The sequence below is a fragment of the Epinephelus fuscoguttatus genome, linkage group LG18 (assembly GCF_011397635.1).
Source record: "Epinephelus fuscoguttatus linkage group LG18, E.fuscoguttatus.final_Chr_v1".
NCBI lineage: Eukaryota > Metazoa > Chordata > Actinopteri > Perciformes > Serranidae > Epinephelus > Epinephelus fuscoguttatus.
Genome location: NC_064769.1, coordinates 13,010,337 through 13,038,240, shown reverse-complemented (window position 1 = coordinate 13,038,240; position 27,904 = coordinate 13,010,337). Strand labels below are relative to the sequence as shown.

Here is a 27,904-nt window from a genome sequence, read left to right as displayed (position 1 = left end):
TCAGCCATAAACATACAAGTGAGAAAATCCAAACAAGTTTATTTACAAACACAATACCAGTATAAAGAATGATCTAGAGTTAGTTAAGAAGCACTGTGTTATATATATAACCTCCATAAAGTACACAGACCAGTTCCCTTCCTTTTCCATTCTTGATTCAGTTGTGTCTGTGCAACAATTTAGTGGTGGAGCCAAAACATTTTTGGTGTTTATATTTGCTGAACTCATATCTCTTGTGCATAAACACACAGAGTCTGTATAAATGATCAAAGAAACAACATAAATCTTATCGGCAATGATGTCCTTCAAATACAGCGGAAATAATGGACACAGCAGAGCATGAACGGAGGAGTGACAAAAAATTCATTTACAGTCTCTTAAAACCTTTTGCAGTGTACAACAGCATAAACAGCAGCTTTCCAGTGTGTCAGTGCACACTGCCTTCATGAGTGTTAACTAAATGTTCACAGTTTAAAGGGGAAGGTGAAAGAATACAGTGGTAACAAAAGCACTTCACAAAAAGGGCAGCAACCGTCTTCATACGTGCATCGTCATTCAATGGGGACTGCATCCACTATTATACAATTCAACAAATCCATTCGTCTCTCTGTGAAAAGGTTTGTGTATTTATCTCCAAAAGCACTGTGAGCTCCAGTGGAGGCTTAAGTGTAAACATATTTCAGTGATCATTGAAGCAGGCACACACAAAGCCAAGTATAGAGTAAAGTCATGCAGAGCGTTACATGATTATGAATGGAGTTTACAGGGAGTAAGACTTCGCTAATTCCAATAGAATACAAGCTGAGAACCGCACATGAATTCCTACACCTTAGAGAGTCTTAAGTGTCCTTTGATTCGAGAGACAAACTAAGATTTAGTTTGAAATTAATGTATTTGTAGATAAGCAAAACACATGGGTGCATTGCATATCATATCGAGGGGTTTTATTATCTCATAAGGCAGCATGGCTTAAGACATGAATGACAACGAGAGGCTGGGTGGCTCAACAGTACTCTGAGTACTGTGTCGCTTTACAAATTGGACGGCCTTGAAAGCCAAAGTTTTGCTCAGGTGGTGTCATTTTAAAATATTTATCTGGCTTTTGTCCAAAATCATGACAAGCCAAAAAAGCAAATGAAAAAGAAAACATCCTTGCCTCGCCTCATACTTTAGGACTTTTAGACGGGAGAAAGTAGGCCACTAAAAACAGGCCATTTCAGTGGTGTTTTTAAAATATTCACCCAGTGAATCTGGTGAATAAGAAGTTAATTACAAAAGTAGACAATTGGATGTTACAATTTTTTTCTCCTTTTTTTTCTTAATAACAAGGTTCAGGTTTTGTTTTACACAAACATTAAAAGCTGCCACACCCACAGAGTGTCAAAGATAAAGAGAGAAGAGAGTGGGAATGAGGGGGCACAAAGACACCCACTGCGGCCCGTTTCAGCATAAATATCTGTGCAACGTTGAGTAGAAAACAACACCTCTGTACAGCAGAGCCACTAGAAAACTTCACAGAAACAACATCACTATGAAGACCACTTTTCACATTAAAAACAAGCATCCTATGGTTAAAGAGTGGGTTATAACCATAGTGATCTGATTGGCTAAGTGAACAAATTAAGGTACACATCGAAAAAAGAAGTATGTTGGCAGTCAAAGCAAGCAACCTTCACTGTGTCGTGGAATAAGTGAGAGCAAAGACATGTGCGCTCTGAAGGCCAACTCTCTTTTAAATAGGGAGGAAATATTGTTTCATTGACTGAAATAAAACAGGTAAACCTGATTTTAAATAAACTAAAAGACTACACTAAAGCAAAGGAGTGAGGGATCACGTGCACTGCCCCGTGTGTACGTTGATGATCCCACGAGTATGCATGTGAATGAAGTTGAAAATTTCGTGAGGCATCGCATGGAAGCCCGGCCGTGGCTTGACGTTGTCATAGTAATGGTGAGTGATGAAGATGCCAGAGGGGTTCATGGGAAATGCCCAGAAACCATAGAGGTGGACTTCCTCACACATCTCTAAGGCGGCGGTGACGAGCATTAGGCCGCTGCTGACCCGTTTGGCCCTGACGCCCTGCACTGCCCAGAAACGCTGCACGTTGAGAAGGTACTGCGGGTGGAAGAAGAACACGCCTCTCTGGGAGTCAAAGTCATCCAGCATGTACTTGACTCTGAAAGATACATCGGTGTTGCGGGTGTTGTAAAAGGCGGGAAGCACCACTGAGGAGTTCTCGTAATTCTGGAGGACTTCGTAAAATGGCCGCCGCCATTTCTCCAGCTTCTGAAATCTGCAGAGGAAGCAAAACATGAGATCCTACGAGCCAAAAGAGATGGAGATATAGACAGATAAAGAAAGAAAGAGATAGGCCTGATTTCTCGCTCAGACCCATATTTACAGTACCTCTCTGTAATGATGCTCGGATTTATTGTCACCAGATCTGTTTTAGTGCCAACATCAGCTGAGTACTTCTCATTGATGGGTGGTATGTTGCACCTGCAAAAAAGAGAGCACAAATTCACTGATAAGGCATGCTGGTCCGCTGCATAATTGCTCATTCAATGGTTGTGATGAGGAGTTAAGCATCTACAATAAATCAACATTAACTGACTCCTGAAAAGCAATTTTCCGATCATAGTTTAGCATCTGTGCCAGAATAGAAAGCTTGGCAGGCATAACAACACTTAGTGGGTTGGGGTTTTGTAACAACCTATTCAGTGCAACACTTGGGTCTCTTTGTGCAAATTAAGTGCTCTCTATTCACATATAAAATGTTGCCCAATCACAGACCAGAGCATTTTAACTACACTGGCTATCCAACTGCCAGATAAATGTTGGCATTGTACGTTTATGTAAACCATGAGTATGTAACATTTGTAGTGGATATGTTGAAATTTTACTTCTCTACAACACTGTGGTCAACGTGTGGTTATGTTTAGGCACAAAACACACTTGGTTATGGTTAGGCAAATTTGTATTTTGGCTTGAAATACTCGGTTTTGGTGGCACAGTGACATCTGGAAATGCCGCAGAACACATACACTGCTTTAGCACATGTATGCTTTTTTAAACACGGGAAAACTTTTTAAAGTAGGTGATGGGCTTCTTTCCCATTGCCAGTAGACCAGAGCTGTGTAGACAAGTATACCTTTTTTTTCATTTCTGGTGTGTCTCGTTCGACATTATAGACAGGCCGAAAACAGGTTAGTAAACGATAGAAAGCAGCATGGAGGCTACTGAAATTGTTACAGCAGTTAATTCTTTTTTCTATATTTCTTACTTATTGAGTTTCTCTCTCAAAATCACTGCCAACTTAAGCTGGACAATGTTTGAGTGCTGCTTGGTAGGAGATGGACAGTATTTCATGGTGGCCTTTATTGTATCACACTGGCAAAGGGGCCAGAATGAGTGCATCCACCCAAATATTGTATTTCCATGGCTGCTGACTGGGGCTAATTGGAACTAGAGCCAAAAAATACCTGACTACTGCAGAGTCATTTGTCCGGGGAATGAATGCCAATTGTATCCTTTACCATTAACTATAAAAATCAAATTTTTGTAGGTGTTAATGGGTTTTCATCCAGTGGGTAAGGGGCTAAAATCAGCTTACATACATGTACAAATGCTTTTCGCAGAGACGTACAATACCAACATCTTCCTCTGGTGACGGGTCTGAGGAGTAAGTCTTTTTATGTGACTGCATGCTTGGTTGCCATTGACACTAAGTCCAACTTGTATTCATAGACAGCAATAATTAACACTGAATGATTATATCCTGTATATACCTAAACACAAAATCTGCTGAGTCAATTTCCTTTCCACATTTGGTGTTCTTGATGATGCCGCCATTTCCAATAACAGCACATTTCTTGTACTGTGATTTGGAATACGGCATATCCTAGATGACACAGACACATTTTGTTAGATTCACACAGACAGCATTGCAGGCTCTTGAAATCAAATGGCTCTTATCACCAGGTTAAGTAGCATCAAACCAATGGTAGAATAACAAAAAACAGTATGGAGGAACACTCGTGAAGAGGTTATGAACTCACATCTGGGAACATCTTGAAGACTTCAGTGGTGATGGGAAGAATACCACTGGTGTCCACCTCATACCTCAGCTTGGTCCCTGCAGGAGTGTTCCTCTTGGTGGTGAACAGAAAGGAAGGAGCATTACAGCAGCGAGACAGAGACATCCTTCAGGAGGACACCAAAGAAAGGAAGGAGTTAGTTTCCTTGTAAAAGACTGCATGCCAGAGTCAAAACCATAATTAGCTTTTCCCTTGTGTTGATATTGGCTTTACCTCCTCATTGTTTGGGGTCCCACAGACCCTGCTTCTGTATGTGTAAAAATAGCAATTGCAAAATCAAACTTTTTTGTGTGTGAATACATTTTTAATCTTTTCTTGCGATCTTTTTAAAACCAAAAATACAAAGAAGTGTTGTAAAAAAGATCCATTCCTTTGCCACAAACTGGGCTTTCACATTTAAAGAAGTGACAAAAAGCGGAAATGACCATAAAGCATCGTTATTGTACCTAATAAAGAAAATATTTCATGTTTAATATGTTAGAGGGCTGTGCATGAGCAAGTGCAGATCCATTTGTTTGACAAGACATGTGCAGTATGTCATTGCATAATAATGCTACTTGGGGTGCTTGGGGTGACCCCAGGGGTCTAACTTCCTGTTCAGCTGAGCTGCTATAATACAATATTGGCATTGTACATTTCCGCAAACCATGGATATGTAACATTTGTATGTTTCATACATATCATATCACAATCCTAAAGTGATGTTCAAGAAGTGGAGAGTTTTCCAACTGTGTTTTTAGCAACAAAAGCAAGTATTTTTAAGGAGAGTTTGGGACATTTCCAGCCATGCTTGTAACAAAAAAAGTGGGCATTTTTTAATAAGAGTTCATGGCATTACCATCAGTGTTTAAAGCAACAACAACCACCTATTTTTTTAAGGTGTCATTGGAGCATCCTTAGCAGGGGTTGTGCTGGTTGTGATGTCGGCACATATTCATTAGCGTTTGTGGCATCAACAACCAGGTACTATAAACTGAAACATGTTTTCCTAACCCTGACTAAAGCCCGTTTTAGATAGGAATTGTGCAAATTTGCAGGAAAGCCCAATCTGTCTTTTTTCAGCATTGGCAGTATAAAAACAAAATCGGGGAGTGCAGCAAAATGCTGCCTACCTACTTTTGTTTATACAGAATGTGCCTTTTTCAGGGCAATGGGGGGCGTGAGCAAGTAACAAAATGTATAGCTCAGTGTGTGACGTAAACAGTGACGTGGGAGGGAAGCCACGACTGGTCAGTCCTTTGGTGATTCTCTCTTAAGTCGGTCCGCCCTTCACTGTTCCCGTCATCTGACGGTTAATGGCCTCTTCGTTTGTGAGGACAAGGAGGGCGCGCAATTCCTTGTCTCCCCAGTTGCTCATCTTTACAGTGTCTGTCAGGTTTGCGTTTCCCGCTTGCTACTAGCTGTGCACTAATTCCTGCGATCAGCTGTTTCGTGTTTATCCACCGCCAGTGGCTCGCATGTGCAGCGTCATCAACAGCTCCTCCCACAAGTCATCAACAGCCCCTCCTGTTGTGGAAGGGCGCCTCCGTCTGTTTAAACTAAAAGGGTTCCGCCAATATGTCTACCCTACGAGGTGGAAAATTGGACACCTCAGATCAACTCACCAATCCGGCTCTGTGTGTCTAAACGCTCGCAGCTTGCCGGCAAAACGGCCCAACATTCACAGAAAATCTGGCAGTGTAAAAGGGGCTTAAGTGTTTTTATGCCTAAACCACATCCATGGTAAACATACAATGCCACTGAATCGCTCTTTTTGACCTCTGAACAAACTGTTAAAGAACTCTGTTACAGAAATCCAAATAGACTTATACAAGATGTGGTGGTATAGTCTTGCATATGAGGTTCTGTCAACACTAATCACAGATATATAGAGAATATGAAAACTCAAGGTTTTACAACTGTTTCTGACAGTTTACTAGAAAACCGCTGAAACATATCCATGTTAAAAATCAAGCAATTCTTAATAAATAAAAAAATCTAAAAGTGATAAGTCAATATTAAGTGTATTTTCGAGCTGTCAAGAACCTCAATGAGTACACAGGTTTAAAGCACCAAAAAACAGAGGCCGTGGGAAAAAAGGGAAATGTTCAATGTGCAGACTGAGAAGTAGTGAAGTCATGTACAAGATTTAAAAAAAAAAATCTAGTCATTCATAAGTATATTTCCTCTGCTGAGACTGAGTAATGCTTACTTAAAGTTGCTGGTCTCCTCCTTGTTCTGCTCCCACCTACACACCTGCAGGTTTCTCCATCTCTCAAACAGGTCTGAGGTTTTCACCCTGGCAGACAGGCAGAGAGACTTGTGGAATGAGGAAGGATACCCATGGCCATGTATTTTCCGATTAATGTCTCTACAAGGGTAGTAGATTGAAGAAACATCATAAAAAAGACTCAAAAAGACAAGCAAAGAGGGGGCGGAAAATTGCAGTGGTTACTGTGTGATGGCTCTACTGATGCTACTGGATCTAGACTTCTTAATACGAAGGCAGAGGCTTTATCAAGGATGTCTGTGAATAGCTGTCCTTGAACTGACATTTCCTTTGAGATGATTGGGAGATGGGATTTGCTCTGGGAGGCAGGGTGGCACCATTAGTTTCACTGTCTGGCAGAGTGACAGCAGCTGCTCTCTGCCTCATGGCCCTTCATCAAGCGCCCAGAATGCATTTGACATTAAAGTTTGGCAGCCTGAGGGACACGCACAAAAGGTCACTGGACAATGTTCACATTCATACAACAGGAAATGTGCTGCTCAAACTGCAGTGAACACAGCAGGCTCATTGAGGAGGGAAGGCTAATGAATCCATGCATTGGTCTACTCCATAATGTGTCATATACAATGTAATATATATAGGGTGCTGCAGTTAGACTGACAATAAAAGCACTTTCAGCTGTAAAATATTGGCGATACAATGGATGTCATGTGGCAAGACTTAGGCATTGTTCTCGCCTTCAGTTTGACTTTTGCAGTGGATAAATTGCTGTTTGTTGTTTATTAGATAACCACAGAGTCTCTGCCACTTGATTACTTAATGATTATGATAAAAAGCAGAGTGAAATGATGTTCAAGAGTCATCAAATCCATTCATGGTCACCAATTCAGATGAATCTGCCCAATCTATCTCAATAGCTCTTCAACAGACCTTTTTAACAGAGAGGTCGTTATTGATAAAAACGCATGGAAAATGTTTGCACTGAAGAGGGGACTCTGGCAGACTCTAGAAATGATATACAATACATTGTGCATCACAAATATTTGTGAGCAGAATGTTTGCTATTACATCAAATCACACTGGATGCTATCATGTGAAAGTGGAGGGGTAATGGCCCCTTCCCCACTTCCTAATCCCTACATGCCCCCTTGCTCAGACTACACCCATCTTTGAACCTTGCCTTCATTTTGACCTCAAGTTTTGTCAGCAAATCTTTCACGATTGCAACGCTATCGTGTTGACAAAATCTGTCCACAGACAGATAGAAAGACAGACAGACAGACATATAAACAAACATATAAACACCTGGCAAAACACATTACTCAAATTGACTTTTGTGGTAGGTTCTCCAGGACCACAATTCAACATGATGACACACACACAGACTCATGAGGTGAAAACAATACAATCTATCACTACTGGTAAACATTTCTTTTTAGGTTCACAATTGCCATACGTCACCTCAAGAGGTTCGTAGGATAAATTGTAATAACGTTGGTGAGTTTTCACCATCAGGTCAAACGTCAGGTCAAATTTTTAAGCTGTCCAGTAAACTGCTTGTTTCTTGACCAAATACTTGCCAAACAAATGCCATTCCCATCAGCCTCAACTGCACTCTGTTTTGTGCAAATTAGCAAACGTTAGCATGCTAACACGCTAAAATGCATGTTTGCACTGTCGTGAACATGTTAGCATTCTGATATTAGCATTTAACTCAAGCCTCATAGAGCTGATGGTGAAGCTGTCCTCAGCTGACCCTGCTACATTCTTTATTTTAGTCCTTTCTGGGCGTTGGAAGAAAATCCTGCAACCTCAAAGTGAACTAAAAACAACAAGCTAAAACTAAAACGGTGTTTTACAGTTCTCACTGAACACAGACAGTTCACTGTTTCCACAAATCAAGTGGGGGATGTCTCCCTAACTTCTTGACAGGTACTTGAGGATCGCCTGAGGGGGAAAAAGATGTTACTCTAAATAAGGTCGTCCACTGCAGGTGTGGGCTACATCACAAAGAACACTCACATTGTCAAGACCTTGACGTCCATAATCTCCTGTCTGAGCTCCCTGCAAGCAGTGGAGTTGTATTCATATGAGCCATCATAGTTTTCCAGATACCTGGAGGGATAGACACAGTCATCCTCGGCCTAAACTTCTCCACACACACAAGAGAATCAACACAATTACCAAAAAAAAACTGTGGAGATAAGAAGCAGTATATAAAACAGTGTGTTGAAAGGACACCATAAAGGAAAAAAGCTCACATTTACTACAAAATGTCTTCATGAATACTAGTATATCAGTGTAGCGTTGTGGGATGACAAATGACAGAAGTGATGTAACTGATTTAAGGCGTCACAAACGTGATACTAACATAAGGTTTACTGGACACTTGCACCAGATTCTATTACATCTTAGTCTAAACCAACTAATACACTTACTGAAGAAAAATAATACCTCTCATATTTTCACTTATTTAATGGGTAGCGATGAGAACTTGCATGGCTTAAAACCAATTTGACACTGGCGTTGTGATTAAAATGTGTATATATGCTGTGTATTAATTCAGAAGAGAAAAAAAGAACAGTCAGAATAAGATCAGATAGCAGCATCTGGTTGATGTGAGTGTCTTCTTTGATGTTAAGCAGTACAATTATTTATACATTTATATACTTAACTGCATAAAAGTAATAATGTGTGTCAGCTGGGCTGGAAATAACGATGTGTCAATACATTGTGCACATAAACACATAACACAGATATTCATGCAAACTTGTAATCATAACATGGAGCCAATTACCAATAGGGTTTTTGTAATTTAATATTTTCAACTAGAGTTAAAGAACCTCATACATCTATTTTACACATATACAACAATCATTACACTGAAATGGCAACATTAACCAAACAAAAATAATGTCTTCAGCATGGTGGTGTGACTGTGTTTTTGGTGGATTTGTCAAAATGCGTCTGCAGGATTCATACTTGATGTTAAATTCAAATCAAGGTGTCAGTATGTTGCCATTTATCCGTGCACTGATGCCTCATTTCTTGCAGCACGTTGTATTTACGTGCAATCAGACTGCAGTCTGGATAAAATGTGTGTGTTTGTGTTTTGGGACAGGATGGAGGTGGTGGTTACGATGGAGTTTGAAAGGGGAGAAGGAGGAAACCACCAGTGTAACGTTCTTTTTTTCTATGTTTACAAGATGTGAAAATCATGTTAGGCAGAGGAGATATATGATTTTTCTTAAGCTGAAAAGATGAATAAAAAAAGAACAAGTCTAATTTTCATAACTGCACTTTGAAGAAACAAGCGTAGATGAGATGTAAGTACTTTGTGCACAGAGGGATATTAGTAAGTTAGTTGTTAATGGAGTGATTCTGAAATTTGGAATTTCCTTCTGCTTTCAGTATTTCAGTATTTTAAAGCGAGACTATGTGACTATGTGAAAGAAGAAAGAACTCATTGTTCCTCTTACATATGAAAAGTTGAATTCATAAAATATAAAACACATTCTCCACTTTCTCTAAAATGATCACCTAATGTTGGCTATTGTATGCAAATTAGCATTAACAAGTTTGTTTGCTGACTTTATGACTCCTGTCATTAATTTCCTTTGAGGTCGATGTCGGCTACGTCCTTTGAAGGCAGCATCAGCCCAACCAAATGGTCTCCAAAATGGGACAGTTTGTAGAGGATTTCCTGGTTGCATCAACAGTTGTTCTCGCCCCAACCAGTTGGTGTTCCTGTGAGGGGGGCCTCACGTATTTCCGTTACGGCACTGCTCGTCTGCCTGACTCATTGATCCGTTATCTGTCTGAGGTTTGTGCAAGTTAGAATCTACGGCCCTGACCATGGCTCTGAAATATCAGTAGTCTTTGTATTAATAAATCAAAGGCGTTGTCTCTGGTGCTAAAGTAGCAGATGGATTTGTAATATGAGTCCCGCACTTCCATCAGTTTTGCCTTGGATCTATCTATATATTACAATATTCTCTAATGAACTATATAGATGTTAAAAAAAAAATCAACAAATCGCCTACTGTGTTCTGTTATCTTGTAATCACCACTTGGGGCCACAGTGGCCACTTTTCAGCATGAGTCACATCGTCTCGCTTTGTGTTGATCGATTTAAATTAAATATCTTTCTTTTGGTAGATACTACAGATCAAAAGGTTGTTGGATTTTGTCCAAATTCTGAACACAGTTAAAACTGTTGCATTTATTTTCACCATTTTGTTTCACCAATTGTTTCAACAAAGTGTTTACTTTAAGGGGAATTACACACAAGGGTAAAATAACCACAGAAAGGTACAAGATAAAGTTAAAGTATTACACTAAATAGAAGACAAAATTTAATTACTGTGACCAAAAGTCTTGAAAAGGCCTTTGAATTGTTTTTAACTTGCATGGAAATACAATGTTTCAGCTGTTTATTTCTGCCACACAGGCATGAGGCAATGAACAGGCACTAGAATGTGAGAAACGTGCATTATGTTTTCACATCAGCCAAATGCTTTTGTCCAACGTGTCAATAGTCTCACCCCCAAAGGGTTTCTCTCTTTAGCCCTGATCTATAATTTTCCTTTTAGGTTTGGGCAGAGGGCCACAGGTTGCATTTAAATAAACTTGTTTATATAAATAAAGATATTGATCCATGCAGCTAATTTTACTTTTAAAGTTTCAAAATATAACCCTTCTGAGGTACATCTGAATCTTGTAAAGCTCTTAAATGTTGTGATATGTTTTCAGATTGACATGTAAAATGCTTCACGGATATTGACGAGCTTTGATGCCAAAATAGCAGCGACTGCTGTGTTTGTTAGAATGAATGTTGCTTTTTTGTCTCATCAGATAGAAAGATGGAGTGTGGTGTTTTGGAGGATGGATAATATTGCAGAATATTACCTGTGGAGGTAAATGAGGCGAGTTTAGAAAGAAATAATAGTAATAAAAGAACACAACAAGCAAATACAATGGAGGGATGCATTAAAGGAACAAGATGCTGGGATGAAATCGTACAAATAAGGAACAATGAAACTGGTTGTCTACATCCACCTGATGATGCAGTGTATTTCTGAGGTTTGACTGAGAGGAGCATCTGTTGAATAGAAAATACCTGACACTTCTGAAAAGGGCTATTCATACTTGTTTTAGCTAAGATGATGAAACCTTTGCAAGTGTTCTCTGTTCAGATCTCAAAAGCAAGACATGTAATTCACTTAATGAGATGAATTTCATCTCATGTGGCATTTTAGGGGTTCATCGTACAATGCTGGTGCAAAAACCAATCCAGAATGAAAAAGACTTGCCAGCATTTTACCACAGATACTAACATCTACTGCTCAGTGTGATGAGGATTTGGAGGAACTTTGGGGAACTAAATCTGGCACGTTCCTGTCTAATTGCAACAAGGAAAGTAAAGTGGAAAAGGGGGTAAGTCCAGGTCGCAGAGAGAGACAATGCAGATGTGAGAAAGGGCGATAGGGGGGAGCAGAGAGAAGTGTCCACACTATGTACATGGCATACACACAGAGCTGTGCAGAACATATGAGACACAGATTGAGGAGGACAAGGCATTCGGAGATGGGTGCTGGATGGGACACAGACGTACGAGGAGAAGCCAGTACATCAACAGGAGACCGTGGTTCAACCAGCTTCTGAAGGGGGGGATGGGGATCTGGGGTCGAGGTGGACGGGATCAGACAACATGCAAGAGCAAATCTGAAGTGCAACCACCACTGAAAAAATATGAGAGTTTATACCTTTCAGAGTAATGAAAAAGAAAGAGGCATTCTTGGGTTTCTGTGAAAGTACTAAAAATGCCTTCAAACTGGCCTACCTTTTTTTTTTCTTCTTAATATCGGCTAGGCAGGGTGTGACTATTACGGAGATCTGTGAATCTGGCTGAAAATTCTGACGGAAACATCTGTCAACATGCAGACAGGTTAAGTTAGAGTTAAATATGTGTCCTGTGACATCACCACCCCCGCTACCTTCCCTAAACCTGCAGATTACAAAACAAGTAGAGCATAAAAAAGTGTACATGTGCTGCAGCTTTGTGTTCTCTCTAAAGCATCTGAGGAGACTGCTGTGCTGTATCAGCGGCCCAGTCCACACATGCAGGGCTGGGTCGTCAATAGGATGGATTTGAAAACTGTTGTGTTCTCTTTCACTCTATCTCTCTCTCGCTCTCTCTCTCACGCACACTCTCTTTTCTCAGAGGTGTTGTGCAGTCAGTCACGCTGGAAAAGTACCTTTTCCTTCCATTTCTGGCAGGCTTCAGAGATCCATCATCCGAGAAATTAACGGGGCCGGTCCAATTTCCTGTCTCGTCCCCTTTGAGTCGGCTAAACTGTTGCGCACTAGTAAGAAAATGAATCAGTTTATTTTGGGATTTATTGTCCTTACTGTGCAGATGTCAAACACATACAACCAAGCCCATGTGTTCACTCATAAAACTCAACTGCGCACACACACACACACACACACACACACACACACACACACACACACATATATACATTAAAGGGGGACCAGCTTTTTGGCTCAAGAAAAACAAGTCAAAGTATGACACCAAACATGGTTAGAATGAATTTTCAGTTAATAATGACATCATGGTTTGAATGGTTCATTTATGCCCTGCTGGGCTTCTGCCACTATCCCGAGTGTGATTCAAACATTCACACTCTCCAATATTTGGCCTGCAGGAGTGGTAGACTTTTAGTTCAATGTATTAAAGTCACAGTGATTTAAGGGAGGAACAACAGTCATTGCCAGCGCTGCTGTGAATGTCAAATTACTTCTGAGGAAGAGATGCCAACTGAGTTGCCAAGAGCAGATTTCCACGATTTAGACCATATTTTGAGCCAGATATTACTTTTAAAGGCGATTTCTTCAGGGATTATCTCGATTTGCTTTTCAAGACTACAAATTTGCAACACAAATGTGTCCGTGTCTAATAAAAAGGCACTACTGGCTGCATTATCAGATATTTTCACTAAAAATATTACAGTGAATTCATCAGAGGAGGCCATTTGGTGCAGGTGCTTCATAGCGCTCTCATAATTAGGATGCTGTGCATTCTGAATACACCAACTAATTTTAGGGAACGAGGGGGAGCTTGTTTACAGTAATCTACAAAGAGTCTTTTTTTTTTGGATTTAATCCCCTCATGGGAGAACAAATGAAGACTTACAATACCAAGGCCTAAAACGTATTCTGTATTTAACAATATCGCTGGGTATGTTCTATGCTGTTGACAACAAATCCCATAAAAAGACAAAAACCATGAATGCATAACTTTCAAATCTCCAGCCTGTCTGTGGCTCTCAGATCCAAGTCCATTAGTTCCTAGTAGAGATAAATATATATACTTTTACTCTTTAAAAAACAATCAGCAATTTGCTAAAACAGCTGGATGCTGCACAAAAGCTAACTCAGCTAGCTCACTCAGACGGGACCAAATTGTGTATTTGTTGCAGCCCAGTTGCCAGAAATTAATTGTTGGAATTGTATCTTTCTGCAAACCACAAATGTGTAACATTTGTGTCATCTATACATATCACATGAATGTTTCTAAAGTGACATAGTTCTGATTACATGTGAGTTGAATTTGTCATTGAGAGGAGGAGGGAATGGCATGACCCCTGGGCAAGATGGCTGCCAAGCAGCAGCCCACTGCTTGAGACCAACAAACAACTAATCCAGTTGTTTTGGCTTGTTTTTAGCCATACATCTGTGACATTTCCAGACATGATTGTGCCACTAAAACCTATTGTTTTCAGCAAGCCATAATCAGCATTTCCAGCTGAAATTGTGCCACCAAAAGCAGGTGTTTTTGACAATTCATGGGAGGCTTTTCCAGCAGTGATTATGTATTTAGGTATTTGAAACCTAATAGTCTCTTGTTAATCATAACCAAGTGGTTTCTGTGCCTAAATATAACCACAGACTGATCACAGCATTGTTAAAATGTTAAGTTTCAACATATCCACTACATAATAACAGACAAACATTAAATATGCATGGTTTGCAGGAATGTAAAATGCCAACATTTACTCTGCTGATTGTGTGGTTTATTGGGACTATTTTTAGCCAGAGATTTTGTGCATTGGCTGGTATCTAAAGCACCAGGATTCGACTCAAATAAAAGTCATCGTAATGAGGAAAAATGTCACCATGCACAACTGTGTGGCTCATTTTGTGTATTTTTACCCATTATTTGGACAACAGTGGAGGTCTATGGATCAGAGGAATAAGCGATCCTTGGTTTTTGGTACACTTGCAATCAATTCATCTTTGGATTTGGTCTTTTCATGTTATTTGTTGATGCTAAATATCCTTTGAAATTCCGCAGTTCTTTAATTCTGAACAGATTATTCACATACCATACATCCAAACATCAGTGGGTGTATAATTTCTCCTATCACCAACTGATTATTATGCAAGTATTCATGTGTGACTCATTTCTGAGAGTGCTCCGTGGGTGTTGTGCTAAATTCAGCAGGGAAACTGAACCCAAAGAGCCTTTCTGGGTGCATTATGTGATTGAGCGTTCATCATCGGGAACTCATGTCAGTACTGATCTGCAGGCGCATTCTCTTAGTGCCACTTCAACTCCTCAGTAACACTCTGTAACCGGCTGCAGAGAAAGAACACGCTGAAATCAGAAACATGTCTGTGCCTAAAAGAGGACAGCTGTTATGCAGAAAAGTGGATCAAACCAGCACAATGTAGTCACATATACCATGAATCATAATCATCAACAAAACTTTATGTAGCCTGTTCAGCCTTGATTTGATCAGTATCACATATACAGTACTGATATTTTTAATAATACAACCCAATCAATCTTATGTGACCACCTCTTACTCACTGATCAATCCAGTGCCTTCAGTCCAAACATTAAGAGTCCATTTATCTCCCATTAACTCAATTATGAGCACAGACAGTAATCTAAGCATCGGACGAACAACAAGCACAAGTTGTTCTGTGGCACTAATGTGCTCTGATTCTGCCCTTGAGCGTCCATAATGGGACTTGAAAGCAGGAAGGACGTTTATACTATTGGATTTTGTGACTTGGCTGGCTTTTAGGCAAGGCCTGGCACAATGACTGAGATGACCATTTATTATGTCCTTGGGTATTTCCTGTAACGACTTAGGGCTCCTCAAGATGGGTACTTAATTGTCTTTGGCAAAACAGGAAACTTAATGCTGTTATTTATGAAAGCAGATGTGATGTCCTCTGGATCTCTGTCTTGTTTCCTCTCTGCATTTTAACAGGGAACCACTAGCGTAAATGGTCTAGGAGCTGTGTCCTCTAAATTATGAACTAGCAGTTCTATGTGCTGCTATGTGTTAGAATCAATAAATTCTCATATAGCTCTGCAAAAACACAGAAAGCTGCTCAGAATCAGGGGGATGCAATGCAAACACATAATACATCAAGAAGGGCTCATAAACAGAGTCAGTATTTGCTGTAAACAGGCTTGTAGCACAAAATTCCGGACCTTGTACATATTCATTCTCTATGGGCCTCTCTCATCTGAGTATGTTATTTATCAAATACCAAATATTTGCTGGTTTCAGCATCTAAAAACGTTAAGATTTCTGCTTTTCTTTGTTTTGTAAAGCCCAGTTCAGACCAAAGATTGGCAATAAGATGAAACTGTTGTAGAACGTTGTGGGGAAAAGTTGCAGCGATGTGGACTGGCTCAGCTCGACTCAAGCTGGCTGAAGGTGTTGCCTGCGACTCAACTTGTCAAGTTGTCCTGGCCATCTCAAAAAGACCTCAGAGTACAGGAAGTCAGTTCTATGTAGATGATAGGCCGTCTTGTCCAGTTTCATTGGTGCAAAGTGGCAAGTTTTCAGAATGTTGCAGACTAATGCATTGCAAGTACTTGCGAGTTTCAACACATCTTGTTATGAATCTTTGGTCTGAACTGGGCTTTAAGGTGTAGTGTGTAGGATTCAGTGGCATCGAGCAGTGAGGTTGCAGAGCTAAAACCTCTCCCATGTGCCAAGGGTGTAGGAGAACTACGGTGGCCACCACACAAACACAAATGGCCCTATATAGAGGCAGTGTTTGATTTGTCCGTTCGGGCTACTGTAGAACAACAGGCGTTCTCCGTGAAAGAGGACCTGCTACATAGCTAGTTAGAAACGGCTCATTCTAGGTTAACAAAAACACAACAATTCTCAGTTTCTTAGGTGATTAAACATAGTTATCATATGCCATATCTGCCAATAGATGCCCCTAAATCCTACACACTGAACCTTTAATGTTGTAAATTTATATTTTTGTTTGGTTTAGTTTTTGTGCAATCACCTGTGATGGACATTTAAACCTATTTTTCTAATGTTTTAGAGATATAGAATTAACTGACAGTCTAGATACCTATTTGTTGCAGTTGCAAAGCCACTAATTTTCAGATGGTTACTAACCAGCCTGGGGCCTTTGGTGCTGCTCCTTCTAGCTGAGAGTATTTTTAGAGATTGCCCTCTTCAAGTCAAATAGAGTTGAAAGTTAATATGTCTTCCTTCACAGAAGTGTGTCACTCACTGAGATCATTTAATGAGCTTCCCTCTTGAATCTGCACTGCCATTTTACAATCCTGCATTCACCACTTCTTCATCTTAATGTGAGTGAAGGCGGGCAGCGAGCTGATTCATGTGACTCAATGGCCAGAATTATTAAGTACAAGAATGTTCATGACTTAGTTTGACATTAATGGATGTCTTCATACATTTAGAGGAGAGCCCGTTGCCCTTTGGTCATGTGTGGCGAGCTGGTTAAGGTTGATAAAGCTGTTACTCCCAATTTAAGCACCCAAATGTCTCCTCTGCTGCGGTTTGAGCCTATAGATGCCTCTGGTAATTTACAGAGATATTTATGTCTGTGATGCCCTGAAACACAAGTGCAAGACAAACACCCTGCCAGCATGTTGTCATGCTTGGTTTTGACAGGAAACCAGGCTGGGTGTGGTCGAACCCATGTGGACAACAACTTCTGGTTGTTTACGCTTGGAGAGATGTCATAAGATGACGTCTTCTCCCTCTCTCTCTCTGCATCACCCCCCACACACATCCATGCAAACACAGCCATCACATCACTCCCTCTCAGTCTCTCACTTTCATCGTCTCCTTCCTCTCCCCCCCTCCCCACACTTGCACTGAGGTGTGTGTGCAGACAGACTGTAGCAAAATGGCTGCCGCTGCATGAGCCCACTGGTTTCTGTTGTGTGGCTTGTTCCCCTCTATCTCCTAAGAGGGGGACAGGTGAAGAAAAGGTGTGTGTGTCTGGTCTGAATTCATACATCTCACACCGCAGAGGTCGGGATGCCATGAATCCACATTGAGCATCATCAGACCAGCCCAGCAGGGTGGCGGGGAAGGGGGGTTAGCTGTGGGGTGGGGGGCTGTTCAGATTGCAGCACATGCTGTATATGTTTGCTTTAACATACAGTATATGTGCTGTCTGTTAAATATCTGGAGGTGGGGATAAGTTTTCAGATTGTTCCTTCTGTTTGGAGTGAGATTTGGTGTTCTTTGTGAGATTTTCTTTTACCACCTTAAGATAAAACATCCCGGCTTCTCAGCATCTGCTCGTCTCACACTGAAATTTGTCTCAGAATCTAAAGATAAGGGGCCTGCAATTTGGTAGATAAATTGGTCTTTAAATGGGGGTGGATGAGTGCAAAAGTGGACTTCCAACCAGCTCAAGAACCTTATGAAGGAGACATATACTGTTGCAGAGGTATTATAAAACATGGCTCTGCAGTGGCTGTGTGTGTACCGAATGCAGCCTGGTACAAATGATTTATTTAACAGGGACCAATAAGAAATACACATCATCTTTATCATGTTGATATCTGTAATCATCATCATCAGCTCCAATAGCTTTCAGTTGCATTCTGATAATCTGATGCCGCTGTAAGATGTAGGCTACGACCAGTCAAGAAGGCTGAAGCGTAAAAATCAAATAAAGATCTTTGGAAGAAAAAAAAAGAAAGGGAAAACATTACCATACACAGCTGGAGCACTGTGTATGGTATGAATGTGATGCTTCGTTCTCAGAAAATATATAAAAAATAAATCCAATGGAAATTGTTTCTATGCCACTGGGAAAAAAGATGGATGGTTAATTGCTTTTGTTCTTTTCAGCCATGAAAGCTTGTTTTCCCCCATGCGCCCCTGACATGTAGTTCATCCAGGCTACTCCCATTTACACTGAACAATTTATCATTTTTATCATTCATTACTTATGGTTTTCATCATTCAATTCATCACTGAGCATTAACACAAAGCAGCTATGAAGGCATGCTTTTTAGAGCTGGGTGTTATCCTTATAGTGTTGTTATTAACAGCAAGGCCTGCGCTCTAATTGCCTTTGGGTAACGACGACCAAACAGAGATAATCCACACTTACCTCTTAATGTAGTTTTTCCCATAGAGAATCTGTTGCAACAGTGTGACGAGTCCAAATGCGCAAATAAATATAAAGCAAAGAGATCTATTGCCGAGTATATCTTTACCCGACGATGGGTCGGCGTATCCCATTCTTCGGCGCAGCATCCAGGGCTGACAGTGACACCCGGTTAGGTGTCTCTCTCCGCTGCATTCAGGACCAGGAGCTCAGGGGTCTTGTACCCGCTGGACAGGACATTGTCCATCACCTGTCTAGTCTATCTTACTGCTCTCATATCGCAGCATCATTGCTGTTGGGTGATAAGCATCTCAATGTACCGCCAGTTGCGACCTCAATTGTGTCCAATTCGACAAAATAAATTCTCTATATTTGTATATTTTGCAAATGGACGGGTGTAAAGACATTAAATCTTATCTTGATTTGTATCGGGTACCGTGCGCAAACTGGTCTCGACAAGGTGCAGTCGCTCGGTCGGATGTGAGCAATGCAGATGATCCAAAAACGCGCTCAGAAGGTTATTTGTCTGGAATTAATCCCGAAATGATAAATCAAATAATGCAAATGCGTCGATGCCAAGCGCGATTTTTCTCCCTTTAGCTTACTGATGCGAGCAGGGGAAAGAAAAAACATCCTCCATGCTTCATCTCAAATCTGAGCGTGACTGAAATGTTAAAGGAGGAGGATGCGCCTTTTCTCAGTCCGGCAGCCGGGGGCGCGCCGCGTTACATTCAGATGCTCCTCGCTCACAACCCAAGGTCATGGTCTCCTTTACACCGATGCACCTGTGCTCTCAGAATAGCCTAAATATAAATCCAATTCATTCACCTGACCCCATTAGGCTGTTAAAATGTACCTGCCACTAAACTGTACATCATCTAAAAAGTCTTTCAGGCTGATGCTGCTGCAGCACTAGAGCGGTGTCGGCTGGGACAGGAGGGCAGTTGGGGCAGGGTCTTCTTAGCAAGTTAGAAAGCAACTATGCCCATACTCAGCCACACCCTATTTACTTTCAACCTCAGTGGAGTGGAGACCTTTTACAATTCCTATTTATTTACAATGTGAAAGCGTGTAAATAAATTTGTGGTTCTTTGTTATTTTCATCCACAATACTGTTTTTAGTAATGTCACACACACACACACACACACACACACACACACACACACACACACACACACACAGTATTGGTTATAGTTCCTACCTTGTTACAAATCAATAAAAAAGTAGATGAAAACAAGACAAAGGCTTGTCACTGAGTGTAAAAAAATGCATAGACTTCATTTAGGCCCACATTTCAACCCCTGAGCATATTTTCATGTACTGGATTCATCTATTTAACTCTCAGCTAAATAACATATCTCAGTAATTTATCTTTAATATTTTTGTTTTTCTCAAAGAAACACATTGTTAATATAATGTGTTCAAACTTAAAATTTAGGCTGCTCTTTTTCCGACTTACATGTCATCCCAACCATCCCGGGAAGGTGGAATTTGGGGAAAATGCAATGGTAAAACAAATGTGCCTTTCTCATTTGTGTTGGGCTGTGATAACTGATAGATTGTTAGTGGAAACCTGTATGTGTTCGGGGATCAAACTATTTTCCATTTCTGTTCAAGAAGTCTGTGAGCAATGGAAGGTTATTTTGTGTCGATATAAAAACTTCCCACTCTCCCCTATATATTACCCTTGATTCTATATGCTTATATAAGTGAAAAGCTAGACAAATAATTTTCTTAATGATACCTCTTCTCTTTCTAATCTAATGGCTATTTGAGTTTCACTGTCTCCTGCCCACTGTTTTAGGGCCCTTAAAGCTTGACAGCAACAATGTGGCTAAACCCTGGCACCATGACAGCAGCACCTCCTCAGGGCCAAACTCCTGACAGAAGTCAGAGGATCTTTACAGCACTGCTGCTGATAATTGTGTTAGTCCCATTGATTTCTGCCAGTGTCCACTATGACGGCTGTTTGAATGTGTCATCAAAGTCCATCTGGTGCAGTCTGGGCTGCTTCAGCAGTGTGCATTAACACCGTTACAAGCAGCAGAGTCGTAGGTGTGTGTGAAAGAAGAAATACCTGATAAAGATTTATTCAGTCTTAATGGTGTCAGACTCTTCAAAATGGGGAATGTGGGAGGATTTCTGCCCCCACACTTTGAGGAGTTATCAGTGAGTGCTTTTGCAAATCTGTTAAGCCTGCTACTTATAATGACACATACTGTACAAGGGACACACCATTTTACTTTCAGTAACCCACATCACTGAATCATCTAGAGATCAGATGACAACACTAAAATTTGAATTCCTATAAATATATATTTTTACATTTAACCATTAAATTAATTTATTTCCTGTCACTCAGCCTATCTGGGTCGAAGTCATGGAGGCAGCAGGCTGTAAGCAAAGAAGGCAGACACTTCTGTGAAGCCACGGCCCTCAGGACTTGAGGCAGTCCCAGGCCAGACTGTCGTCCCTCCAGCATGTTCTGGGTCTGCCCAAGGGCTCCTCCTAGTTGGATATGCAGAGAATATCTCTAAAAGGAAGCATGCAAGAGACTTCCACCCACTCCTCTCAACACAAATTAGAGCGATCCCAGACACCCTGCTGAGGAAGCTAATCTATATTCTGTCTTGTATTCACAGTCTTATTCTGTATGTCACTATGATGCCTAATATAGTAAGTTAGTTTCAAATACAGTCAAGTGCAGTTCACAAAGCTGACAACACATTGCAGCATTGACCTAACACAAAAGCTACAGGTTATATGATGGCAACTGAGCCATCTCCATGACAATTACTTAAGATGTGAAATACAACTAAAAGCCCCAGAAAAAGCTAGACTTTGAGTTAAGATCATTTTGTCTGACTCAATTATATTTTGCCCAATGCCATAGAAGTAGCCTACTCTTATAGGCCTATGCTAGAACACCCTACCACCTGGGTTCCAGTTTGTTGTGTCAATTAGTTTGTTTTAATTTGATTTAACAAAGATTTCAATTATGCAAATAAAAGCACACTATCAAATAAAACAAAACTATTTTGACATCAAGAGTACATGATACTGTGGGCCCATACTTAGCTGCACAACATTAATCCACCTTTAAATCGTATGCTCCATTTTACACCAATGAACAAACCAGTGTACTTGAACCCATTCAGTTGGGTCAGCAACGTTATGCAAGAATGACAGCAGCAATCCACCATATTCTTGGTAAGCCTTCCATGGCTTGACCCTTGACCTTTATTAGGGCATACCTGTTCACAAATGATCAACTACCTTTTAAAATATTTTTAATATATAAAGTTTTACACTAAGTTGTTCATATCTGTTTTTAGTTTTGTTCAACATTATTTTAATATGTAGTGAGTTTCAGTGTAGCAGTATTTTTCTGGGTTTTTTTTTTTCTTCTTTTATTTCTATTTGTATTAATTGTCTGCCTCATGAGCAACAAAATCCCTAACATAAATTATTGGGCGTTTTCATAACATTGTATTATAGTTTTTTTGTTTGTTTGTTTAAATACGTCAAAAACAGGTAAAAAAAAAAAAAAAAAAAAAAGAACGTTTATTTTAGCTTGTTAGCCAAATGCTACATGGGGTCACATTTCTGTGTTACACAGGAAGCAGCGCGGATGTGATTTGATGCCGCACAGGCTCCTCTTCCGGTCTCTTTTCCCTTAGCCACCGGACGAAAATGGTAAGCTGAAACGCTGGCAGACAAAAATCTTTGAACATCTGCTCAATGTGCCGTTTATCGGACACGGACTGTTGTTGTTTCGATGTCGGATAAATAACCTAACAGTTTGGGTAAAGTATTTTTGAGATGAGGTTTCATTTTAATAAAATTATCGCTGTTCCTGTCGCACTTCTCCAGCATTTCTTTGCTGCTCATAGCATTGAGGTTCAGGGTTCAGAATGGGCCTAATTTAACCGAGAGGACACCGGAGAGCCATAAAACTACGCCGAATATCTTCGGTTGTACCCGTTAGATTACTATGACTTCAGTGGTGTTATTATTCATCTTGTAAAGGTAATGGAAGAAAGCTATATGGCTCACTAGCTTCTCCATAGCGGTTAGCATAACCGGCTAGTCACTTCGGGTAGCAATTAATGTGCTTCATGTGTACACACTGTCAGCATTGGACTCAGAAGAAAGACATGTAAACGCCTTTTTGTAGCTGAACAAGGAGAACCGAACGAGATTCTAGCTTTTGAGGCTTTATATTAATTTGTTTGAAGTATTGCCAATACTGAGGCTGCGTTTGAGTGTTGATGCGACCATTACAATCAGCATCAGGTGTGATTGCTGCCACATGAGTCTTGTCAGTGATGTTTTCAAACACAAATGTCTGAACATATGAATTACTGTGATTCTTATTTCTGTGCTGAGACAAGACTGCCTGAGCATTAACCTGCCTTGAAGTCTTTAAGAACTGTGCCTGACTTCCTAATGTTTTTACACCTCAGACGAAGGGAACTTCATCTTTCGGTAAGCGCCGGAACAAGACGCACACCCTGTGCCGTCGTTGTGGGTCCAAGGCCTACCATCTGCAGAAGTCCTCCTGTGGCAAGTGTGGCTACCCCGAGAAGCGCAAGAGAAAGTGTAAGTCTAATCTAATATGTTTAATAAACAGACTATTCTTTTACTCATAACACAGTAAATGTGCTGTTGATTCCAAAATGGTCAGGTAGATATGCAGGTGACTGTCTTTGGTACTTGTAACAGAGGTACAAGTCATGTTTTGACTGTCAGTGTTACAGTCCACATTGACTTAGTTTTTATGTGGTGCCCCAACATAATAAGTTTTGCAGTTGGAGCTTATACTAGCTAAAGTATTTCTTTCATTGTTCTTTGTGTTGCACAATTTGAGAAATTATCATCCTTCTCAGATAATGTCCAGACAGCAGCAGTCATTTATTGTTAATTGTCATCGAGAGGAACATAGTTGATAAGATTTATCATTTCACCAGGGATAGACGTTAATTTTTTAAGCCTTGCCCCTAAAGTTTGGGCCAAAGTGTGTTTTTAATGGCTTGAATGTAAATTTGTGTAAGAAGATACAGCCTGCATTAAAAAGGCATTTTAATGCAACTGAGCACAGCCTTCCTTAACTGTGACACTTAAGTAAATGAAAAGATGAACAGAATAAACAAATATATCTTTTAGAGATGTGGTATACTCAGAGATGGATGCTAATGTTGTTAAAACTGGCCCCACATGCCCCTAAATTTGGTGGCCGCATAGTAATTAAGTGTTCATGGGCCATTGGGCCATGGCTAACATGGTTAATGTTGATAATTCAGTGTTACGTTGTCCAGCTCAACACTGATGTAAATGACCATGCTGCTTTGATGCATACTGTTTGTTTTTATAGACAACTGGAGCGCTAAGGCCAAGAGGAGGAACACCACTGGAACTGGCCGTCTGAGACACCTGAAGGTCGTCTACCGCAGATTCAGGTAAGATCTTAAGATGCGTGTATATAATATTCTCCGCTGTGATAACACAGAGCAGAACTTTCTGAACTTTCTGTGTTTCTTGAGGAGTTGATGATTAGTGTTGGTTTTGCTATGAACACCTGTTTGCTGTCTGTGCTACAGTTCAGTGTTGTGCTTTTATGTCAGAAAGACATCAGTAATAAAAATGTAATGGCATCTTAATGGCCTGTACTCCCTTCTTGGAATATGGCAGCACAGCTTAATAGTAGAGCCAATGTTTGTAGTTCAAGTTGATAGATCAACATCATTTACTATAATCACGTTCACTTGAGTGCAGACAGTGTTTATGGTGTATTAAGTTACAGGAGTGATTAAATGCGAACACATTTTCATTTTGATCTGAGTTAATCCAATGTTTCAAACTCTAAGCAAGATTCCAGCATCTTACTTTCCACTGTGAAGAGGAAGCTGATGTTGGCTAGTTTTCATATTGATTTCAAGCAATGATGTGAAATAGTAAATGTTAGATAGGCATGCTTATACGAAATGACACATATCAACATATTTTGATCAGTGTTGTTGACATTGTATCATGAAAAGTGTTGTATCTGCAAACATTAATGTAAACAATTTTAAACAAATGTTTACAAAAGCCACAAGACCCATTTCATGACTGAGCTGTTGTGATAGTTGAACTGAATGTACCTAACGGCTTTCACTGGGAGACTATAAACATGAAGCTGTAAACTAAATATCTGGTAACGTGTCCTGTCAACATTTTAAGTGCGCCAAAAATAGACAATTTTTTTTCCTCTTTAAATTTTCCTTATTTTTGCAGCGGGAAACTGTAGACTCCCACACATCCATTCCCACCTCCACTCAGCAGAAAGCGAGAGAAAAAGACTATCTGTAATGTTCCTCCAGTGGCAGGGGGTCTGCCGTACTTGGTGAACAGCATAGTTTTTTCACAGCATGTTATTTGCAGGCTGTGTTGTCACATCAGGCATACCACAAACTAGAGAACATTTGGCAGAGAAATGTTGGCCACAGTGAGAGTCTGTTGGCAACCTGTCTTTGGTCTTGTTACAAGACTTGTCAGTGGTGCTTACCAGTGATGGTGGAAAAAAAAAATGTCTGAACAAATGAATTCAGTATGATATCAGTGTTTTCTCTGAGGTAAGCATCATTGGGAAGACGAGATCAGAGACAGAGTGAATTCTCTGTGAGCCCAGATGGTGTTTCTTAAAGTTTTTTTTTTAAGGTTTTTTTGGCCATTTTGCCTTTAATGGACAGGACAGAAGCGAGAGGGGGGATGACATGCAGCAAAGGGCCACAGGCTGGATTCGAACCCGGGCCGCTGCGGCAACAGCCTTGTATATGGGGCACCTGTTTTACCACTAGGCCACCGACGCCCCGGTGTTTCTTAAAGTTGAGCATTGAGAAGGCTTCAGGTGTCTCAAGCAAAGCAAACAACCTTTAAAATCTAAATCATGTTAATCACCTTTTTAGTAGTTTAATTGGTTGTCATACTGTAGGTTTTACTTTGATGGCAAGTATCCCCTCATGCAAAACAAACCTATATAGTTTAGTCTTTGTTAATATTAATACTGCCCCCATTTTCATTTAGCCTAGCTGTGCCAGTTCCAGCAGCCTGGTGTTTATGCGGGCTTGCTGCTTAACTGGGATGCTTCAGTGGAACTGAGCCATCGTTATTAGTTACACCTGTGCTCCCCCTGAGACGACAGTGATTTATCAGCACAGTGTGGGCTGTTAACTACAATAATTTTGTGAAAGGTGAATCATTTCTTTTAAGTTCTTAACAAAATGACAGTTTGTTTACCAAACGTGACTGTCACTTGTGCATCAGACTTCCTGTTTATCCTTCTGTTTTCAACAAGTCAGTGAGAATTAAATATTTTTTGTTAGGAATTAATCATCAGCTCTCAACAGCTGTGTTTTTTTTTTAACAGGTTATGTTGCTGGTTAGCTTAACAGCCTGTAACTACTGTCAGTAGACAAACTGGCATTAAGTAAAGCTTTGAGCACATTTTTTAAAAGGGTTATTTATTTTTTTAGGAATATTAATGTGACTTGTGACTCTCGACCAGGGTTTACCTCCATGTTATATCACTTTAATGGTATTTTCCTGCATCGACCTCACCTTGGTTTTTCTGTTTTCCAGGAATGGTTTCAGGGAAGGCACCACCCCCAAACCCAGACGTGCTGCAGTGGCCGCCTCCAGCTCATCTTAAAAGACACATTTTTGGTTAAATAAATGTGATGTTAAACATAAGTTTCAGCCTTGTCTCTTGATCTTTGAGCCTTATTGTCTCACCAGTGATGGCTAAAGTCAGGTCAAGATTGATGTCAACAGATTGAATACACACACGGTGTTAAGACTTTGTCACTTGGTAATTTTGTGCAAATCTTTAGTAAAGTTTAATTTTTGTCCAAACCAAACACAAACCTGAAATAAATGTTTTCAAATCAATGAACTCCTGTTTTAATGTTGGAGGTTTTGTAGCTTCTGGGCTCTTTGAGTTAAAAATTCAAGGTACTTCATCTGGAATGAATGTGTGAACAAATACGCAAAATTAAGATTTAAATGTTGAACTAGTCACATTCAGCTGCACACATGAGGCTGTGAAACTAGACAAATATTTTAATTTGCGTGACGCCTTTTCAGAAGTCAAATCAATTGGTTTGAATAGTAACGAACATGCTGAAAAATCTGTTAATCAAAGCGTGCACAATGACAGGCTTCAGGTGTCAAACGGAAATACTTTGCCTTTTAATACCGGAACAAGAATTATTTAGATCCATTCAAAATCAACCGTCCAACAAACGGCACGAATCACCTGTTCTTACGTCAGAGTTTAGTCAAACGTTCATATGTTATCAAATATCTTGCTAATTAAACACATTAACGCATGCAAGAAAATTTTTGTATCTGTGAATGGCACACAAAGACTTCCTCAGTGGTATCACACAATGTATTTGACAAAACAGTTTACAGTCATCTTTGTTAATCAAATATATTGTTTGACTAAAATGGCTCTTTGCTTTTATCTCCTGCTACTGGCAAACCCTGGTAAAATAACATCCTTAGAGATATATTTTTGCAGTCTAGTGTTCTTGGAGTAAATGTGTAAAACCAAATTTACTTGAGATGACCAAAAAAATGGTTTTAGTACCAGACTTGAGACCTCAACATCTTATTCACATGCTGACGATTGATTTAGACCAAGCCATATATTGAGAGAAAGATCAACGAAACACGATATATTTTATTTATTTATTTTTTATTTGATAGGGATGATGCAGTTAAACATAATTCCAATACAGAGTATGGGACTGATGTGGTGCACAGAGAGTTTATAGCTATTGCTTATTTTAAACTCTTGTCCTTAGTTGGGCTTTTACATGTAGACTTAAAATGATATTAAAAATATACAGTTTAAAACATCATGCAAACACAATACAGTAAGTATGGAAGGCACAATAAAATACATAAACCACAGTCTACACACTACAGTACACCAAAACACTAATACCCCTTAAAAGTGTGAGTGCATTTAGAGTGGATACAGCTCTGGTTTGCTTTTAGCCAGCATTTGACCTTTAAACACAACAGCATCAAGACCCAGAGGACTCTGCCCTGCTGTGGCTGCAGACTGAGGGGAGTCTGAATCAAGGAGCCTGCAACATACAGACACTTCAAGGGCCTCA

The 27,904-nt window shown here is 40.1% G+C and overlaps 2 protein-coding genes and 2 non-coding genes across 7 annotated transcripts; 3 read left to right on the top strand and 1 right to left on the bottom strand.

The window, feature by feature from the left end:
- Positions 1–19: 19 nt before the first annotated feature.
- On the bottom strand, positions 20–19,633 carry st8sia5 (ST8 alpha-N-acetyl-neuraminide alpha-2,8-sialyltransferase 5). Of its 4 annotated transcripts, none has more exons than XM_049604641.1 (9): positions 18,740–19,633; positions 12,565–12,672; positions 12,150–12,236; positions 8,330–8,422; positions 6,290–6,448; positions 4,060–4,204; positions 3,790–3,902; positions 2,408–2,500; positions 20–2,294 (listed from the first exon to the last, which is right to left on the bottom strand). In XM_049604641.1, exons 1-9 carry the CDS (start codon positions 18,883–18,885, stop codon positions 1,832–1,834), a joined length of 1,407 nt encoding a protein of 468 aa, XP_049460598.1. In that variant the 5' UTR covers positions 18,886–19,633; the 3' UTR covers positions 20–1,831. The 4 variants fall into 4 exon arrangements, with proteins under 4 accessions (XP_049460598.1, XP_049460599.1, XP_049460600.1 ...); XM_049604642.1 differs by having other exon boundaries at positions 6,290–6,376; positions 18,740–19,632; XM_049604643.1 differs by lacking the exon at positions 12,150–12,236 and having other exon boundaries at positions 18,740–19,632.
- Positions 19,634–22,328: 2,695 nt separating this feature from the next.
- rpl37 (ribosomal protein L37) lies at positions 22,329–26,666 on the top strand. The gene is made up of 4 exons (XM_049604649.1): positions 22,329–22,433; positions 23,204–23,339; positions 24,112–24,196; positions 26,358–26,666. Exons 1-4 carry the CDS (start codon positions 22,431–22,433, stop codon positions 26,425–26,427), a joined length of 294 nt encoding a protein of 97 aa, XP_049460606.1. The 5' UTR covers positions 22,329–22,430; the 3' UTR covers positions 26,428–26,666.
- Positions 23,054–23,133, top strand: LOC125878717 (small nucleolar RNA SNORD72). The gene has a single exon (XR_007447782.1). It is a non-coding gene; the product is annotated as a small nucleolar RNA SNORD72 (small nucleolar RNA).
- On the top strand, positions 25,278–25,358 carry LOC125878715 (small nucleolar RNA SNORD72). The gene has a single exon (XR_007447781.1). It is a non-coding gene; the product is annotated as a small nucleolar RNA SNORD72 (small nucleolar RNA).
- Positions 26,667–27,904: the final 1,238 nt, after the last annotated feature.

What these genes read in the sequence shown, in the direction of transcription:
- rpl37 (XM_049604649.1), top strand. An exon ending in CGAGAAGCGCAAGAGAAAGT is followed by an intron (nt 23,340 to 24,111) that starts GTAAGTCTAATC and finishes TTGTTTTTATAG; the next exon opens with ACAACTGGAGCGCTAAGGCC. An exon ending in GTCGTCTACCGCAGATTCAG is followed by an intron (nt 24,197 to 26,357) that starts GTAAGATCTTAA and finishes TCTGTTTTCCAG; the next exon opens with GAATGGTTTCAGGGAAGGCA.
- st8sia5 (XM_049604641.1), bottom strand. Translation starts at nt 18,885, where the DNA reads ATGCTGCGCCGAAGAATGGGATACGCCGACCCATCGTCGGGTAAAGAT. An exon ending in GCCAGAAATGGAAGGAAAAG is followed by an intron (nt 12,237 to 12,564) that starts GTACTTTTCCAG and finishes GCATGTTGACAG; the next exon opens with ATGTTTCCGTCAGAATTTTC. An exon ending in ATTAAGAAGAAAAAAAAAAG is followed by an intron (nt 8,423 to 12,149) that starts GTAGGCCAGTTT and finishes CTATCCCTCCAG; the next exon opens with GTATCTGGAAAACTATGATG.